Source organism: Falco peregrinus, chromosome 2 (genome assembly GCF_023634155.1).
Source record: "Falco peregrinus isolate bFalPer1 chromosome 2, bFalPer1.pri, whole genome shotgun sequence".
NCBI classification, from domain to species: domain Eukaryota; kingdom Metazoa; phylum Chordata; class Aves; order Falconiformes; family Falconidae; genus Falco; species Falco peregrinus.
In genome coordinates, this window is record NC_073722.1 from 95,088,694 (window position 1) to 95,108,262 (window position 19,569).

Sequence of the window (19,569 nt, forward strand, 5' to 3'; positions counted from 1 at the left end):
AAAAAAAGAAAAAAAAAAAGAAAAAAAAGAAAAAAAAAAGAGGCAACCACCCAAAAAATACCACTGGGCATCTCGCACTGGCTGCCAGGGCTGAGCGGGACCCAGCACCCACCACCACCCCACAGCCCCTTGCACCTCCAGCTGTGGGACTCTTGGAAGGAAGCAGCACAGTCCTTGAGCGCTTTTCCAGTCCTTTTTCCTGTGATTCTCTTAATATTGCTATTTTTTGCTCACTTCTCAGCTTGTACGTGGTACTTTCCTACCCAAGCAGCTCTGCAGCATCCCTGCAAGGGAGACGGCCCCAGCCGTGAGCATCACTGCCACGAGCTGGGGGGGTCACAGCAACGGGACAACCTGCACCCCAGAAACCACGGGGTGGATTTTAAAGGATGGGGTTAATAAGAAAGGCAACCCTCCGAGCCCCTCTCCTGCAAACCCCAACAGCCCCAGTGCCCGGGGAAGTGGCAGGCTGGGGCTCTGTCCTGCACCCTTCTCCTTGCAACCCAATCAAGCCCTGGCTAGCTCCATCCCAGCAACACAGTTTCCAAAATAAGAAACTCTGCTCTTCAGCAATTAACGCCGGGGCTGTGGTTACACTGCTAAAAGTGTTTTTTCCGTGCATGACCAAGGATGGAAAAAGTTGTGGTTAATAAATGACAAATAACCTTTTGTCTCATCACCCTCCCCCTGTGTGCCCTCACTCTGCGATACCAAAAAAGAGGAGGGGAAAAAAAAAAAAAAAAAAAAAAGAAAAAAAACAACCAGAAAAAGTCACCACTAAAATCTCAAAAAGCCGAAAGGACGCCCAGCCCCATGCGCCTTCGAAGAACAGCAAGTGGTGCAGTGCCGAAAGCAGAGCAGTGAGGGGATGCGCTACCTGCCCTGCTTGGTGGTGAAAATCCGCAGGCAGGTTTCAGTGCCACTTTGGGCATGGTTCTGCCTCTCCTGAGGGAATCACAAACCTCTTACCCCACAGCAGGTTTCCCAGCTCCTGCCCTGGGGATGCCGGGAGTGGGATGCCAGAAGAGGGATGCGGTCCCTGGGGATGCAGGGAGAGGGATGCGGTCCCTGGGGATGCAGTCCCAGCCTCATGTCCAGCCACCAAGGGACAATGCAACAGGGTCACTCTTGGCTGGAGGATCAAGGCAGCAACCCTGCCAGGCTGGGATTGTTTAACATTTTTATTACAACAAAGAAAATAACATGTGGTGCAAGTCAGCTCGCCCCTGGGCGAACCTCGAGGCTGAGGGTAGGAGCACACATGATCCAGCCTGCTCTGGCTCACAGGATGGGAGACATCAGATGGGATCCAGATTGACACAAACATGCGCTTCCTGGGCCACAGTGACAACGGGACACTGAGATGTTTCCCATCACTGGCACCCAGAGCCTGCAGGCAACAGGTGCTCTGCTCGTGGGGACCCTGGGAGGAAAAAAACGTTTTGTATCTTTTTTGGCAGGAATAGAGGAACAAATTAGCTCACGGGGTTGCAGCAGCGACAAGGGCATTTGCACATCCAACTTGGTGTGTCCAGTTTTTAAGCATAATTATAGGTCACTAGTAAGAGGAAATGTGCTTTGGATTTGAAGCAAAGCACTGTGCTGCAGAAGAGGGGGTTTCCTCAAGTCCCTGCCTGGGATAGGGATGCAAAACCAGCTGCTGCTGCTGGGTCAAGCCTTCCCAAAATTTGGCCTCTCCATCCCTGTGGGCTCCCCCTCTGCCACTGCCTCTCCATATATTCTCAGCTGAGTCACTTAAGGCTGTGTCTGAGCAGCCCCAGTTGCTCCTGAAGGTACAAAGCAAGCAGTTCCAGGAGGAGCTGGCATGGGAATGGAGACCGCAACGCTGGGATGTCTCCCACCCCATGCCACGTAGAGCCCCAGGCACTGAAAATCAGAGCTCAGCGGCACGGGACCTGCTTGTTCAGGAGGTGGCAGTTCTCAGAAACCCGCTTCAGGTGAAAGGAAGGGGAAAAAGAGAGAAAAAAAGTCAAAGCAGTTTCACACTGAGCACTGAGATAAAAATACTGCTGCTCCTGCGGCCACGGCTGAAGACACATGAGCCACGACACAGGCACCATGGGTTTTCACCGGAAGGAGTCTTTCCAGCTCATCTCGGCGTGCCATCAATTTACGGGATGCACTGGATTTCATTAAAATGCTATAAAGAAACCAGCACAAATGCAAATCCCATTTCCCTTCCCCTTCCTGTAAAAACATCTGGTCAACAGAAACAGCTTGGGACATTTCCGTTGCAAATCAGTTTTCATGGAGTTTAGGATTTGGCCGTATAGAGGCACTTGGGGCTGGGGCTCAGCCGATGAACAGGGCAGCCCTGAAACACCGCGGGGCTGTTCTAAAACACGCAAACCTGTTTTGCCAGCTTTGGCTTAAATTTAGGAAGGTGGAGGGGCCTCAGAGCCACTCAATGCTACAAGTTATATGAGAACAAATGGCATGTAGAGGAGAAAGCCCTTATTTCCTCCACGGGAAGCAAGGAGGACTGGTAAGCATCACCCTCACACTAAACATCAGAGAATCCACTTGGGTTGCATGCCTAGGACCATACCCAGGGTTTCACTGGTTTTCCCGCACACATGTATGTGTAGAGCCATACGTAGATTATAGAGACCCTGATATCCCCCCTGCTCCAGGAGCTCTGCACATCAGGATGGCCCTGCTGCTGTTGGGTCTGGCCCCAGCAGCCTCATGTCACAGAACATGATCACCTCACCCCGGCATGGGTCGGTAGCATCGCATCCTTGCACCCCTCCTCTCCCCAGCACACCGACACCCCCTGCTGTGTCCCCAGGGTGGGGGTCCGGGTGCCCCTCACCCCACACTGGGTGCCCTGAGCCCACTGGTGCCCTGCGGCCAGGCTGTGACCCACTCCGGCTCCAACCGCCTCCAGATCATTCCTTTGCAACATCATTTTTCCAGTGCTGGAGGGAGGAAGGAGCGATGCCAAAACCAACCCAGCAGCAGCTGCAAGCATGGGAAAGCGAGCTGCTCCCTCTGCCCAAAAGGCCCATCTCGGTCGGCTGGAGCTCTGGTGGGACCAGCATGTGCCTAGGGAACGGAATGCCCACACCAGGCAGCACCGCAGGGACCGCCAGCGGCGGCTCCAGCACGGCTCGCCGACACTCACCCTTCACCCAGCGCAGCGCTGGCCACAGCCACCCAAGCAGTAAATGGGATTAGGGCTCTTCAAAGCGCCCTGCTCCCTTTGATGCCAGGCACGTTACGGGATTAGGCTCAGAGACCCTGCTGGAGTGCACCGGAGAGAAAGTAGGGAGAAAATAAGAAAAACTACCAAAAGCAAAGCAAGGGAGCAATGGCCAAGCCGCGGCGGGGCACGCCTGGGGCCACCCGGCTTTGGCCACGCACCCTGCCTTTCCAAGGCCATTGCAAGGTGCTGAATATTTGGGGGCTCGGCTAGATGCTGTAAAGCCATGCGGCTGAGCTGGATTTCCATTGGCATCTTATTATTTAAAGGCTAGAAAGGGCAAAGAGGAGGGCGCTTCCAGGGAGACCTCAAGGGTGACCGAGTCTAACAGTCCAGAGACCAGCTGGGTATGAGAGCGCCCAAGGACTGTTTTTACCGTTGCTTATTTAAAACCATTAATATTCCATGACGATCAACAACATCTTAAAATCAGGAATAGATCTACCACATGGGTGAAAGGCAGCAGCAAAGCCCTGTGAGCACCCTGGGGCTGGAGGATGGAGGGGAGGGGGCTGCCCACCACCTTCTCTAGGGAGTTATTCATTACTAGTTGGTTGTTTTGAAGGAAAAAAAACCCAAATAACACAAACTAAAGCAAAACCCCCCAAACCAACAAGCTGTTTTGTTCCCACTGTTCCACAGTTCACCCCTTGCTGGGTTTGGGGAGTGGGACTCCCTAGCACTGTGGGGTGCTTTCCACCACCCCCAGAATCCAACCACAGTTACTGGGAAAGGGGCTGGATTGACTCTGCTGTAAAGACGACAGGATCTGGCCCTGGCCCAGTTAATTAAAAAGGAAGGACCCGCCCTGAGAATATTTGCACAGGAAGCAATTTGCTCCGCAGACTTGCAAAATCCAGCAAGGAACATCCCCCACATCCACGGACCTGGCTGAGAAACTCCCCTTGCTCAAGGGCCCCAGGGACCACGGGGTCCCCCGGCCTCGAAGTGACGGGGACTCACCAGGACATCTCCGTGGGACAGAAATCTGATGCAGACTGCAAGGCGTAACACTGCAGAGCACTGGGTGTGCTTAGGAAAAGTCTTGTTTTAAATGTCTCCTGCCTGTGGGTCAAAGGCAGTCAGGGGCTACGGGGAGAAGAATAAGGGGAGTGGGGGAAAAACAAAAAAAAAAAACAAACAAACAAAAACCATCCAAAACCACCCAAACAAAACAAAAAAAAACCAACACAAAACAAAAAAGAGGGTGGAAAAAGCAGTGTCTGCAAGCACCAGATCCTGGGGCAGGCAGCACACAGCAGGGGCCTGACCAGGGGCTCATCCTGCAGAATAAGGGTGCTGCTCCATGTGCAAGTGCTGGCGGTGCGATGGCTTTGCTCCCTGCTCGGCGCTCAACAGCTTTTGAGAGAAAGGCTTGGCAGAAAGGATGGCTCAGTTGTGCCCTGTGGCTGTGCCGGGTCACCAGGGATCTTGTTGGGCATGGAGGTGGCCAAATCCATACTGTGCACAGGGAAAAATTAAAAAATTATAAAAACACTCAGGGGCTTGGTGCCTGGGTGGTGGGGGCATGGGGGGGTGCCCATGGAAGGGTGTGCTTGGCCCTGACTACTAAAGTCCCCCAGCATGGGGGAGCACAGCCCCCCCAGGAGGGCACTCCCTTGCTTCACTTTAGTTCTGGCTTTTGCAAAGCCTCAAGGGCAGGTCTGGGCAACAGCCACGGCGGATGCAGCGGAGCAAAGCCGGCAGCAAATTTGGCAGCAGCACCTGAAATAGCACAAGCCCAAACACCCCCTCCCCACCTGCCAGGGTGCTCCCTGTGGTGGGGTCCCATGTGCCCACTGCCATCCCAGTGAGCTGGGCTCCAGACCATGCCAGCACCCAGCAGCACTGCCTGGCTGCTGGGAGCACCCTCGAGGACCCCCAAAGTGATGCTGTTTGGAGCCAGACCCCTCCCCATGCCCAGGGATGGGGACACACACTCCCGTGGGGACAAACAACTGCAATCTCTGACATGATGGAGCAAAACCAGATTTTACAATTTGCTGTTGTTCCTTTTTTTTGGTGTTTTGTTTTATATTTAATACTGAGTCATTTGATGGAAGCAGCAGGAATTCAGCCAGCTGCTCCCTAGTTCTGCTGCCACGGTGAGCAGCAAACACAGCCCAAAGTAGGGACAAGGCTCCAGCTCTGCCAGAGCCTTCCTCCTTCCAAAGCATAAGTTAGTCATCGAAGTTAAATGAGCACACACACAAAAAAAAAAAAAAAAAGGAAAAAGGGAAAAAAAAACCATCCCATCACGCCTGCGTAAGACCTGCCATGTGGAGGAACTGTCTTTTTAAAGATTAAATACCACAGCTCCCCCCGCATCGCTCCCTGTTCACTCACATCCTGCATCATCTCCGCTCCAGCCGGCGTCTAAGCACCACGGGAGCTCCCCGGGGCAGCAGAGATCTGAATTTCTAGCCACAAAAGTACTTACAAAAATAAAATTAAACTCCCTTACAGGTCCCACAGGGAGCAGAGGAAGGCACAGAGCCTAGTTTCTGTTTTCCCCCTTCCTTTCCCAACTTGCCCAGGCAAGCAGATGCCCTGGGTGCTGAAGCCATGGCACAGCAGGGATGGGGTCAACGTGGGGTTTGCCCGAGTCGGTGCTCCCCTGCTTGCTGGGACAGGTCCGTGGGGCTGGGAATGAGCGGGATGGAGGCCACCAGCTTCCATCCTCAGCTCACAAAGGCAAGTGCTCTGCTTTTAGCTGGACACCCCAGGGTTGGATGCAATTGCATCTCAACCGATTGCAACCATGAGCGCACATGTCACTCTCGGCACATGGTCACAGCATATTCCACCCTTCAAATGCAAGCCTGCAGCAGCGGCTCCACTCTCCTCTTCCATAAACAGGGTGCAGCCTTGTGTGGCTGCGGTGGAGGGAGAGCAGTGGCAGAGCAAACCCCTCTGGGTTCTGGGCTTGTGCCCGGACATGCTCACAGTGAGAAACCCTCGAGATGAGCGGTGCAGTGCTCCTCCCCGTGCCGGCACCCTGGCATTGTCCCCAACCTGCTGCCAAGTGACCCACAGCATCACCCAGCTGAAATGGGCAAGAGCTGGCAGGTCCTTACCTTGGGCGGGTCGAAGAGCTCCAGCACGTACTCCTCGCTGTCAGGCATCCCCGCTCGCCGCAGCACCAGGCGGCAGCGCTGCCAGCGTGTCCCGCTGTCCAGGGAGGTCTCGTCCAGCAGCCCGTACTTGAGGAGCCCCTCCTTGCGCACCTCGGGGGGCTGCTCCCGCGACAGTCCCCACGGGAGGATGCGCTTGCCCAGTCCCGGCTTGAGAGCCACCTCTGCCGCAGCCTCCCCATCGCCATCCCCGGGGAGGGCATCGGAGGAACGGCGTCGGAAGAGGCTGCGCCAGCTCCTGCGCAGTTGGCTGAGCGAGAAGGGCCGCCGTGCTGGCCCAGCCAGCTCCTCTGAGCTCCAGGACTTGTGCAGCCCCACCGGGGCAGCCTCGGGGCTTCGGCTGGGCTGCTCGGGGTGGACGCCTGGCTCTGCCTCAGCTTTGGTGGCCACTGTGCCCAAAGGGGCATCTGTGTGCCGCCGGTGCGTCTCCCGGTAATCCCGTGCCGGGCCGGTGGGCAGGATGCGGAGCTGGTTCATGGCAAAGCCCTCTTTCACCTCATGGCAGAAGTACTGCTGGAAGAGGTCGGTGAACTGCACCGAGAAGTTCTCGGCGGCCAGGAGGTCATGGTGCGGGTGCTCAGTGGCGAAGCGCAGGTAGTGCCGCGCCAGCTCCTTGGCGGTGCTGATGGCGTGCAGCTCGCAGAACTCATGCCAGCCCCGGGGATGCGCTGGCGTGCCGGCTGGCAGAGCGTGCCCATTCATTGCCGTGGCTCCAGCAAGGTGGCTGCACTGCAAGACAGAGCACACCAGCGGTGTCACGGCAGCCCCAACACCCTGATGCCACCACCCCACCCCAGCAGCCCCCGGCCAGCATGGCCATATGCTGCTCCAAATGCATATCCGCAGGGCAAACAGCCTGGGACATGCCGTGCTTAGCTCAGGCCCCGGTCAAAGCCGCTGTTGACCAGGGCAGAGCATGGGGACGTGCCACAGCCAGCCCGGGGGCACACCAGGAGCACACCGGTGAGCGGCACAGCCGCATGAACATCGCTACGGCCCACTAACCAGCACAGGCAGTGGCCATGCAAGACCCCGAGCACCCAGCCCCGCTGCAGCACCTTGCATCCCTGTCCCCACCTGGCAGGGCCGTGCCTCAGTTTCCCCACCTGCGAGGTGGGGCACAGGCAGGTCCCGGAGTGGGACGTCTGCGCGGCTTCCTGCCAGCACAGCTGCCTGCAGCTGCCCGCCACCCCGCGGGGACACCCGGCCAGGCCACATCCGCTCTGCTCCTGCCAAGGCTTCGCCGCGCCAATGGGTTTCCCTCCAGAGACCTATTTCAACAGAGCTGATAAAACTGGAGTGGGGGCAGGAGGGGAGGAAACAACATGAAAAGCTGCAGAAATCCAGGGACGGAGCTGCCTCGCCTGCCAGATCCACCCAGCCCCACCAGCCTGGGGAGCCGTGACCATGCCACCGGCACAGCCAGGGATGAGCACATGTCCCCAGGGGATGCTCTGCTGCCTGCGGGACCGAGGGGCTGTCGGGCTCTGGCAAACCACATCATATGTCTGCCTCAAGCAGATTTTGCTGCAAGGTCAATCTGACAGCACCCATGGCTGACGTGCAGCTGCCCCAGCGTGCCTGGCTGCGCCTGGCAGCGGCGTTCCCCATGGCCAGCCCGGCTGTGCCGCACCGCTTACCACTCAACCTCGTGCTCACCCGCGACACTTATCGGGGCCCTGCACCCTGCTCAGGCAGGAAACATTGGCCAGCCCACCCGGATCCTGCTGCGCTGGCACAGGTACCGCCACCTCCCCAAAACTCCAGCCACCTGGCAGCAGCACCCTGGCTGCTGGGAGGAGAGGAAAAGTGATTGCAGTTGTCAGGGGGAGGAAAAGGTTGTGTTTTTTTTTTTTTTTAAAAAAAAAATTAATGAAGAGGGGCCAGAAGGAAGCAAGCGGGGTGATGCAGAGCGTGCCGGCACGGTGGATCTTGTTTGCAGCCAGGGAGGCGATAACGCTGGGAAGCAAACCTCTATCTCTGCCCACCCGCCGCCCTTCCTAGTATGTCCTGTGAAGTTTGTAGGCAAGGGGAGATGTTATCTGCCCCCCGCCAGCCTCGTCAGGGCCCAGCTTCTCAGAAGAGCTGCCCAAGGCACAGGGCTGGCCGGTGTTGCGGCAGTGCTGGGCATGCGCCTGGCCGTGGTCCGGCTGAATCCCCCGGCAGGGCCCCCATGTACCGCCGTCTATCAGCACCACCAGCCTGCCGATGACTCAGCATCCTCCGGCTGTGCTCCCGCTTCCTCCCGACACCCGGGAATTGCCACCATGGCCACCGACACTGCCGGCACGCTTGGCGGGATGCTCCCCCAAAATGCAGAAGGAAGCAGGGCATCCATGCGGATGGCTCCTCAGGCAGGTGGGAGATTCCCAGGACAGGGAATTCACCTTCCAGGTTTTCAGACTGGCTCCATGCTGGCTTCAGGAGATGTTTGCAGTTCGGGAAAAGCTGTGCTTTGCCTGCACCACGTGGCGGGAAGCAGCCGAAGGCCATCTCCAGTAGCAACTTGGTTTTTCCAAACGGCGCAACGATGGGAAATACACCCCCAGCACTTCCTTCTGCCAGCACCAGCACAAACTGCAATGCCATCCTCCCTGCTCCTGCCCGGCACACTTCCCACGTGGAAACAGCTATCCTGGATGAATCTATGCTTGAGCTACCACAGCAGCATCCCGCTCCTCCACCCAGCCCCAGGTTTCTGCAGGAATATGCCACAGGGATGAGAGTGCCCGCTGCTGGGTGGGCTTCTCCCTGCTCCAGCCCATTGTGCTCCATGATGCCACAATTCAGCAGCCAGTGGCTTTAAGGGAGAATTTACATCTGCATCCCTTACACCCTGCATGTTCCTACAAGGAGCTTCCAGCCATCCTGCAGGTCAGCACTGAGCTGAAGGACTTGTCGCAACAGCTAATTGCTTTAATTTGCACTGAATGGAGAATCCAACCCACCCTTGGACACACCATGGGCTGGCTGGTATGCAGGGGGCTAGCAACCCCCCCAGCTGCTGGAAGAGCCCTACGTCACCCAGCCTACCCCATCTTGGGGCTGGTTTTGGGTGCTGGGGTTGTTTTGGGGTGCTAGGCCAGGAGCTTGAGGAAGAGCGGGACGGGACAGACCGGCCACGGGTTGGCTTTGATGTGGGCTGGGACAGTGAGCCCCAGCTTGCGCAGGATCCAGCCCTGCAGCCCAGCCGCCCCCGGGAGATTTCATTAAACTCTTGCCCAACCTGGTGAGCATCGCTGCGGCAGCGGATGCTGGCACCAGCCGGGACGGTAACCCAGGGGTTGGATCTGGCAGTGGGTTATTTGTGCCTTCACGGTAGTAAAAATCCCAGTAAATGCATTTGTTGTTTAACTGCAGCCAGAGGAGCTGGCAGCACCGAGCAGCACCAGGGCAATGCTGGGAGCCAGCGCCGCGGCTCTGCCACCAACTCCTGAAGGATGAGCAGTTGGGAGCCAGCCGGCTGGCCTCACCATGGAGGGGCTGCAGGATCCAGCCCACCCCCAGCCAGCCATGCAGGGGGCTGCAGCTGCACGAGAAGGGCACCCTCCAGCACCCAGCACTGCAAATCCAGCCTCCAAGGGAAATGTTACGGAGCAGAGACCACGCTGCCATGCCCCAAGCTGAGCGAGCCCCACTCGCGTGCGCGCACAGGCAGCCCCGGAGCATGTGCAGCACAGCCAGCACGCCACGATCCGAAAATGAAACCGGCCCCAACTCCTCACCGCCACTCTCCACGCCAGGAAAATGCATGCCAGCAACGTAAATAGGAAATTTGATTTATATGCCACTCTCCCAGAAACAACTGTTCCCCAACTGGAGGAAAAGCAGCTGGCGGTGTTTTCAGCTCCCTTTTATAAGCACTGGGCTGTTCAAAATTCACCCCGAGGACTATTTTCAGGAGGGAGCAAAGTGAGGGTCTGGGAGACGCCCTTGCTGGCCCTGCAGCTCCCCGCTTCCCGAGTGGCAGAAATACAAAGTTCCCACAATCCCAAGAGCGGGAACATTGTTCCTTCCCAGGATGTCCTCCATGAAAAGAGCTATTCTGAGCCGGCAGCAGCCTTTCTTGGCACGGCCCCACAGCCCTCTCGCGAGGCAGCTATAAAAGGCTGGGTTACAATGAACAGCACTTTTCAATGGGAGAGCATCCGGTGTAGGGGGTTTGGGGGGATCCAGGTCCCCAGGGAGGCTCAGGGGGACACAAGTCCCCGGGTATCCAGCCCACCGGGAGTGGGATTGCAAGGGATGGGTGATGTGGAGTGTACCCCCAGGGTGGTGGTGGTGCAGCCCCTCTCAGCATCCCAGTCCCTCAGGAAGTGGGGCAGAGGACGCTGGAGGACCAGCTGGATGTAACCCTGGATTGAGAGTGCAGAGGGGGACAAGCAGGGCAGTGCGGCCATTTCGGGGGTAGGCACAGAGATGCAGCCGCTCAGCAAGGCTGAGCAGGGGGAGAGGAGAGAAAGGGTCTGGCTGCAGCCTCCCAGTGTGGGATAAGGTGGGGGGGGGCAGATGGGAGAACCCCAATTTCACCCTCCTCTGAGCTGGGTCACAACATGACGTATTCGTGGCACATCCCCTGCCTGTGGCTACAGAAAGCAGTTCTGACTCCACACTCATGGGAAGTCCCATGAAGTTTTATTGCTGCCCTTCAGCCCAGCCTCTTCTCCCTTCCAGCAGCCTGCTTTCACCAATGGGGTAAATATTGCTGATTTCCGTGCCTGCCCCCCCTCCCAAGCAGAACAGAAAGCCCCAGCCCACATACCCAGAGCAGCATGGGGACCCCATGGGTGGCAAGGAGGGTGACAGGGCCCCTATCACACACACACACCCCTCCAAAACAGCACCCGCATATTTACAGCGCCACTATAAAACAGCCAAGGCCATCTGTGCTTCAGGCTAGCACAACCCACAGCAGAAACTGCCCGGCACTGTCCTGCTCTCCTCACTGAGTGGAGCAGCCCCCCACAGTGGTGTGGATTCTCTGGAGTCTCATAGAGGTTGACGGCACAGCACCATCACTCCCTGCAACTCAACAGCTGTTTCCACACAAGCTAGAGGACCCCAGGGTGTCTCAGGAGCTTCCCTCTCTCTGCTTTGGCTGAGCCAAACCAACAAATGAAGAAGGAACAGCGCAGCAGGTTGGAGAGACCCCCAGCACCGCACGACCACACAGGTTGTTTTCTCAGGAAATCACGTTAAAAGCTGGGAGGTTTGGAGAGGCTGATTTTGCTCTCCTATACCTGCTTTCTCACAGGACATGCACCCCCCTCTCATTTGACCTCCTGGCACTACACAGCTTGCTATACGAAAGGCCAAAGCTGGCCTTAACCTACAGCTCTGTGTGGGCTGAGCAGTGGCGCAGACCTCTGGGGACGTGGGTGATGTTACAGCACTTGAAATCCAGGGGAAATCCACCCGTATGGCTTCCCCTGATCACTCCGCTGGGACAGATGGGATGGAGACAGCCCAACCCAAACCCATCTCAGGCCAAACACAAGCTCCACGCTCTCTTGGCCTGCAGAAGCTCACCAGGACAAGCCACTGTGGCCAGCTCAACTCCCCAGAAACCCTTTGCCTGCTCCCGTTCACCCCGGCACCCATCACCGTGGCATCTGGCACCCTGCACCCTGGTTTACACCATCATGCTCTCCTACACCCATTGCCTGCGGGGAAAAGCCTGGCAGTGGGGTGGCCTCTTTCAACAGGGTTTGTTTTGTTGCATGAAATGAATCGCTGTGGTGTAGGCGTGGGAGAAACAGGGCGCAGGCAGCGCTCCCGGGGGAGCAGCCGGCTGGGGGTCCCCGGCTTCGCCCACGGGGACAAGGGGGAGCAGCCAGCAGCCCAGCTCGCCGCCAACCTGGCTCTCCCTCCCCACCACAGCAAGGCCCCCCAGGGCTGGATTCAGCCCTTCCTCCTCACCCAGCTGCGGCAGCGCTGAGGTACCGCAAACCCCCGCCAGCACCAAGCTCTTGCACTTTCACTTCGTCTCACCCGCTGGGATTTGTCCTGACGTCTTCGCTGTGCCAGTCAGACCCCAGCAGCCCCACGATGTGTGGGTGGGGAGGGTTTGCCCTGGGTGAGCAGGATGTAAGACCCCTCAAAAGCCACCGGCATTTGCACCCCAATCCCTCCGGTGCGATTTACGGTGCTGGCAGACCCACTGCCCTGCGGGCTCTGGTGAAACCAAAACAGATCTTTTCAGAGGCAATAAATACATAAAGGCAGAAGAGAAAATAAAAGCAATATTGCAGCCAGGGAGAATGCACAGGGACAAGGCTCTTCTGCCCCAAAAGCAAGTTGAAAAGAAATCCCAGGCGTTGATCTAGTCCCAAAGAAGTCAAAGTGAAACCTGCCAGCAATTTCACAGGCCTTTAGACTCCACTCCTACAGCCTGCCAGCAAAGCCCGACGGCAGCTGGAGACATGCGAGAGCAGGCAGCGCCAGCTCCCCGTGCCGGCCACCTCTTCCTCCGGCTGCTTTTCCTACCTAAATGCAGCAATCCAAAAAGTCCCCAGGCCACCAGCCCACAACTCCACATCTTGAAGCAATTTGCAACAACAAGATCGAAATCGCAGCTTGACAACTCGTCCCTGTTTCCTTGACAGTAAATCCCAGCCCGGGCAGCAATGACCATGTTATTGCCGCTGTCAGAGCCAGCGGGTCTGGGCTCTCTGTGGGTGACTCCGCTGGGGCTTGGCACGAGCAGGATTGGGCATGCTGGCAGGGCACGGGGAGGCCACTGGGATGCTGTCTGCCGGTGCATCGGCCTCGTGCTCCGAGCCCCCGTGCCTGCCAAGCCAGGCAGCGCTCGCAAGCCAACAAAGTCTGCAGGGAGCAGAAAGCCAGAGGAGCTGCTTGTCAGGCTCTGTCTGGTACCTCCGCTCGGCACTTGCAGTGGGCACGGGGACAGAGGAGAATGGGGCACGGGCAGGGCAGCACCCCACAACGGCAGCTGGGGCAGGTGGGCATCACCCCACGGGGTCCTGCACCCTCCAAGAGGGGCTGCCTCCATGGCAGCAGCCATAAGGGTCTGGGGGCAGGCAGGGGAGAGTGTGCAGAGGACCCTTGTTCCAGGGACAGGGAAACGGGGGACCTTGAGGGGGGCAGGGATCCCAGAAGAGGGGGATACTCTGGGGTAAAGGGGTGCTAGCAAGATGGGGGTCCCCAGGATTGGGGGCACCCGCAGGGGAACAGGATCCCTTGGATAGGGAGTGCCCACGGGGGAGCCAGGTGCTGGGAGGACGGGACCGCCACGGGTGAGCGTAGCCCCCGGGAAGGGGGAGCCGGAGGGAGGGGGGCGGGATAAGAGTGGTCCCCCACAAAAAGGGGTGCGGGGCGGGGAGCATGGGGAGAGGTCCAAGGGCTCGGGGCTGGCAGAGGAGGGGGATCACGCTCCCGGAGCCGCAGCGCTGGGGTCGGCGGGGGCAGCGGGTTGGCTCCCGAGGGAGCTCCGGGGGCTGCGACCGGAGAGCGGCCGCCGCTGCCTCCTCCCGCCCGGCCGGTCCCCGCCGCTTTCGCTTTGAGAGGCACAGCCCGACACGGCCCGGCCCGGTCCCGCTGCGCGCCCGCGGTTACCTGCAGGAGAAGGCGTCCGGCTGCCGCTCGCCCATGGTGGTGCGCGGCGGAGCGCCCGGGGACGGGACGGACGGGGCGGACGGGACGGGGCGGACGGGACGGGGCGCACGGCACGGCTTGGTACGGCACGGCACGGCTCAGGCAGGAAACCGGGACAGGCGGCTCCGCATTTCCGCCGAGCGGAGCCGCGGCGGCGCGGGGTGCGGACCCCGGCCCCGGGCGGGTTATGTAAAGCGGAGCGGCGCGGCCGAGGGCGGAGGCTGCGCGGGGGCGGGGCGGAGGGGCCGTGCCGCCCGTCCGTCGGTCTGCCTGTCCGTCCGCCCGGGGCCCGCCGGCAGCTCCGCGGGTGCGCACCGCTCCGCGCCGCCCCTCCCCGACGGTGCCTTTATCTTATCGCATCCGCGCCCGCGGAGGCAGCGGCATAAACAGCCCGGCTGCGCTCGTGGGGGGCGTGGGTTTTATTTAATTTTTATTTAATTATTTTTTAAATTATTTTTTAGGTTTTATGAGTTTCACAATTTTTTGCTCGGTCCCCCTCTTTTCTTTCGCCCATCCCCGGTCCCAGTCCCCCGGGGGTCGGGAGGGAGCTGGAGCGTGGGGTGGTTTGGGGGCTCAGGAGGGGTGTGTGCAGGAAAACACCCCGCTTTCCTGTTCCTGCCGGGCCGCATCCTCCCACGGCTCCACGGGCTGGAACCCAGGGGACCTCTGTGGTGGCAGCAGTAGGCGAGACACCATCTGAAACCCCATTTCTCATCATTTTCCTCTGCCTTTCAGTCGAGGAAATTATTGGGCTGCAAAAGGCACCACAGGGCACTTTCCGCACCCCGCAGGAGTGGATCAGGCCACTGGGCCCACAGTTGTCCCGCACCGTGGGTGAGGGCTTCAGCCGTGACAGAGTGGTCACAGTGTCCTTCTGGTCCCAAGCAGGGCTGGGGACTGGGGTGGGTGTACCCGGGCCAGGCTCGGCCATCCTGCTGCCCCCCCAGTGCCATCCCGTCCCAGGGGCAGCACAGCAGAGCTGCAGACACCCACCCTGTGAGCCATGGGAAATGGGAAGACAATAAACTTTTGCTGCACCTTTTTCCAGGAAAGGGCTGATTTGTGGTCTGTACCGTCACGTCTGGCCCATTGACATCTCCCACCCTTGTCACTGGTTGTCCTGCGAGCTCCTCTGGGACCTCACCCCCCCCAGGCAGCAGCAGTGCCAGTGACAGAGGGGGTCTCCTTGCTCCACAGACAGCCCCACAGGCACCGCTCACACCGGGCACGCAAGAGCCACAGCATAGCAGCCCAGCCCAGGGGCTGGCATTCACCCAGCACACCAAGCCGGGGAAACCCAGGCATTTACAGACACCACACAACCGATTTGTGGGTGTTGGGAAGGTGGAACCTGCAGGATTTTGCCCTTAGAGACTGGGCTGAGGCACACTGAGCTGTTTGTCAACCAGCATCTGTGTGCCACCACCAGCAGGCTCCATCCTCGGTGACACTTAGAAATACACCCCAGTTGCTCACCCCATCCATTCCCAATCCCAATCCATCTCCTTTTGATGAGGAAAAGACTGAAATGGGAACCCCCCACTGGTGCTGGGCTCGGGGACTGGCCCTGACCACGGCCCTGGGGTGCTGCTGGTGTGAACACAGACCTGCTACCCCCCTCCAGCCCCACCAACCCCCCAGACCAGATTTGAAGCTATAACCCCATGTTCCCCTTGGGCATCATCTGCTTCAGGGATCCAGATGACTCTGCATCCAACTAGCCCTCCCCAAATCCCACAGGGAAGTCGCTGGGAGTGGGTGACATGATAAAATCTTACCTTAAAAGCTGTTTTTTAATTCCTTCTGCCGTTGCTTTATGCATAATTGCACCTTCTGCCCTTTTTTTTTTTTTTTTTTTGGAGTGAGATTGAGCAGTCGGCAGAGCCTGGTGCCTGCCCTCCTTCTCACGGGTGGCTGTCCCAGCTCGCAGCTATTGCACACTTTGCTTTATGAGCTCCATCTATTTCAAAAGCGCCCTCTCAGTCCCCGTGGCCTGAGATTTCTCTTTTGTTTTGCTTCCTGTATGAATTTTCTACAGTCTCTAACTGCTAATTCACTACCACTGACTTCTGCTTTTTCTGTTTGTTTATGCAGAGCGGCACAGATGCCCTTGTACATGCACACACACACATGCCACCGCTTCCCTTCCGCTCTGCACTGGGCTCAGCTTTTAACCATTGCGGCTTTCTTCTTCGTAAAAGCCTTAACCAGCTTCCAAGTGTCCTTCCCACTTTTCTCCCTAACTCCCGCACTCTGGCCCACTTCATTTTCAGGGTGTGTGTGGTGGTTTTGGAAGCTGCACATCTGCATTGTCCCACCCCTGAGTGGGATGTGATCGGCTGCAGGTGACATCTGTCATCCCACTGTGAGATGAGGGTCGTTGTCCCCCCTTCCCGAAGAGGGTCTGGGGGATGAAATCTGGAAATTCTTGTCTATGGGGGCCTGCTCTCAGCTGGCAATGCCCCCCCAAATCTCAGCCTGGTTTTCATGCACCCCTTGAGAGGGCTGGGTGTTGGTGGGCAGGGTAGTGGTGGGCTGGGTGGTGATAGAGGGGGTGCTAGTGGGCTGGGTTGTGGGTTGGGTGATGGGTGATGGTGGGCTAGGGGGTGATGATGGCCAAGGTGGTGGTGGGTTGGGTGGCGAGCAGAGTGGTGGGCTGGGTGCTGGGCTGGGTGGTGGTGGGTAGGGGGGTGGTGGGCGGGGTGGTGGTGGAGGGGGTGGTAGTGGGCTGGGTGATGGTGGGCAGGGGAGTGATGGAGCGGGTGATAATGGGCTGGGTGGTGATGGGTTGGGTGGTGGGCAGAGCGGTGGGCTAGGTGGCGGGCTGGGTGGTGGTGGTGGGCAGGGTGGTGATGGTGGGGTGCGCCGCGGCTGGCTGCCCGCAGCCGTCGCTGGGCTCCAGCCGCCCCCTCCCGGGCAGCCGCCGCGCTGCACGCCGCCTGCGCCCCCCGCCCGCCGCCTGCGCCCCCCGCCCACGCCTGCGCCCCCGGCCCGCCCGGATGTGCCCCCTGCCCTGCCCACCCTCCACCCTGGCGGGGGGCAGGGGGCTGCCAAGGCGGGGGATCCGCGGAGGACGTGGGCTCGGAGCGGGAGCGGGCTGCCCGCACCCCGCATCGCACCGCGGAGTGTCCCACACGGCGGTTTCCCAGACGGTCACAGCTTGCTCACCTTGAACCCCGGGGCACAGCTTCCGCGGCCATTTGGGGGCCCTGGGGCCCACTGGGGCCATCAGACAACGGACACCCGCACCCCTTCTCATCCATGTGCATCCATGTTTCATCCCCATCCAGCAGCCCCTCTGTACCCACCCAGCACCCCGAGGTTTCCAGGAGGCCCCCAACCGAGCTGGGTGACTCAGAGCTCCCCATCTCACCTCGCTGAGCCATCAAGCACCCGCCGCTGTGTAACCACACCAGCCAATTCACCAGTCATGGGAGCAGCAGGAAGCACAGGCCCAAGGCAGCCCGCGTCCAGAAAGGCACCCGGCAGCCCCTCACCTCCTTTCAGACCCTTTTTGTCTCCGTTTTCCCTGCTGTCAGGCAAACTCAGCACGGGAATTCATTTTCTTACCTTTCCCAGCAAGATCTGGCAGGGGAAACTGAGGCACAGACTCTGGGCTCCTTGCTGGGGGGCTACTGGGGGAACAACAGGGAAAATATCACGGAGCCACTCAGAAGGGGAAGTGTGGAGCCAGTGCAGCAACACGCGATTGTCCCAAGGGAGACCCAACGGGAAGCAAAAACCCAGGGGGGAATTTTGCGGTGTTTTTTGAGGATTTGGGGCGGTTCTCCAAAGCAGCTTCCAAAGGGCTCCCTGGGAAGCGGCCGCCGTGCTAAACCGGCTGATGGGGCTGCAAGAAGCAGTCGAGGTTTTGGAGTCCCAGCAAAGACAGGCAGAGCTGGAGTGTGGGCTTCCCTTTTTCAATTACCCCAGCTGGTCTAATAAAGATATTGCTTCTCCCCACGGTCCTTCCCCTTCCTAATCTTGCCGTGTGAAAAGGCACCTCTCAGCAAGGCAGGGAGATAAGCGGTGCAGGGAGACCCAAGACTTTTCCATGGTGGCCTTGAACAGGGCCGCTCTGCTCAGGGGTGAAGATAAAGCCCCGATGGTTTTAGTGCTAGTTTAAAACCCTTTTTGTAGTCTGAAAGAGAAAGTCTGCAGGTGATAGGGGGGAAAACCCTCAGTGAACTGAAAACTACTGCCACAAGCAGAAGATTGCAAAGCCCCGAGCAGCCGTGTAGGGTGGTGGAGGCATCTACGGTGGGGAGCAGTGGGGACCACGACCTGTGGGCAGCAGTGGTTGTGGCAGAGGTCACAGACGGCAGGATTTCTTAGCTGGGGGCCTGCAAAATGAGCGCCAACACCTTGTCTGCTAAAATGTACACACTGCCATGCAGCCCAGCAGGGGAACGAAGAAACTGGAGGAAAGGGACAGCGATAAGGAGAGCGAATCCTTGACGCTGGTGTTTGCTGGGACATGGTGAGGACAGCAACGTTGCCAAGGTGGTCCTCAGGCTGGTGACACTTTCAGGGTGGAAGGCCAACCAAGAGCAGAAGTCAGCCTGGAGGCTTCCCCCAGCCAAAAGGTTTATGGTTGCCCTGGGATGTGGGTACCGGCAGCGGGAAAGCCAGCCCAGGCCCCCGTGCTCAGCTCTGCTGGACCTATTCACCCCTGGCCTGGATGGGGCAAGCGCTGGCCACCCGGCCAAAAGCGCATCAGCAGCTTGAGTGCCATGCAGTGTTTGCTGTCAGGAGCGAGTGAGGGGGCCACGGTCTCTGCCCACACAGTTGCACAATGCCTGGCAGCTCCAGCACCCAGCTAATGGCTCGTCACCCCTTGCTTTCTAGCTCCTTGTGCCAGTTGTCACCTTCCCCCAGATGCCCATCCAGGCCTCTCAGCTCCTGCCTCAGTTTCTTCTTTCCCTCTGCACTAAGGCAGAGACCCTCGTCCCTGTCTGCTTTGGCCCAAGGGTATGGCTGAAAGCTCGGGAGAGCAGCCAGGACTTGCAGCTTGGTCCCTTGCAGCATCTCCCACCCATGCAAGGCCAATCTCTGCCCTGTCACCTTCATCTCCAGCAATGCTGTGCAGCTACCTTCAGCACCAAGCTCTCAGGTTTCCCACCCATGCGCACATGTGCACATCCCCACATGTGCACATCCCTGCATGCATACATCCAAGTGCACATCCATACCTACATCCATGTGTACATCCCTGCATACATCATGCACACATTCCTGCACACATACATCCATGCCTACATCCCTATGCACATCCCTGCATACATGCCATATGCTGATCCATACCTACACCCTTGCATACATCCATGTGCACATCCCTGCATATATTCATGTGTACACCCATGCCTACATCCATGGCCATGCATATCCCCATGTGGATCCATGTTCCCACATCTCTCCACCAGTGCCTGGAGCTCAGCCCCGGTGCCCAGAGCTATGACACACTGAGGGCTTTGGGCCGAGCCAGGACCCCCCAGAACCGGGGCCAGGACCCCCCAGCCTCGAGGCCAGGACCTCCCGCACCCGGGCCAGGACCCCCCAGCCCCGGGGCCAGGACCCCCCCCCAGTACCGGGGCC

At 58.8% G+C, this 19,569-nt stretch overlaps 1 protein-coding gene across 8 annotated transcripts in view; it reads right to left on the reverse strand.

Moving 5' to 3' along the window:
• Positions 1–15,995, reverse strand: part of SH2B3 (SH2B adaptor protein 3) — a 42,898-nt gene extending 26,903 nt beyond the window's left edge. Inside the window, exons 1-2 of one of the 8 annotated variants that reach the window (XM_027787065.2) lie at positions 7,438–7,948; positions 6,304–7,089 (exon numbers count right to left, since the gene is read on the reverse strand). In XM_027787065.2, the coding sequence (XP_027642866.2) occupies positions 6,304–7,089; positions 7,438–7,578 (927 nt within the window). In that variant the 5' untranslated portion in view covers positions 7,579–7,948. Of the gene's footprint in view, positions 1–6,303; positions 7,090–7,437; positions 7,949–13,935; positions 14,326–15,752 lie in introns of those variants that run through there. The other 7 variants (XM_027787064.2, XM_013299320.3, XM_055796966.1 and 4 more) reach the window with 7 other exon arrangements.
• Positions 15,996–19,569: the final 3,574 nt, after the last annotated feature.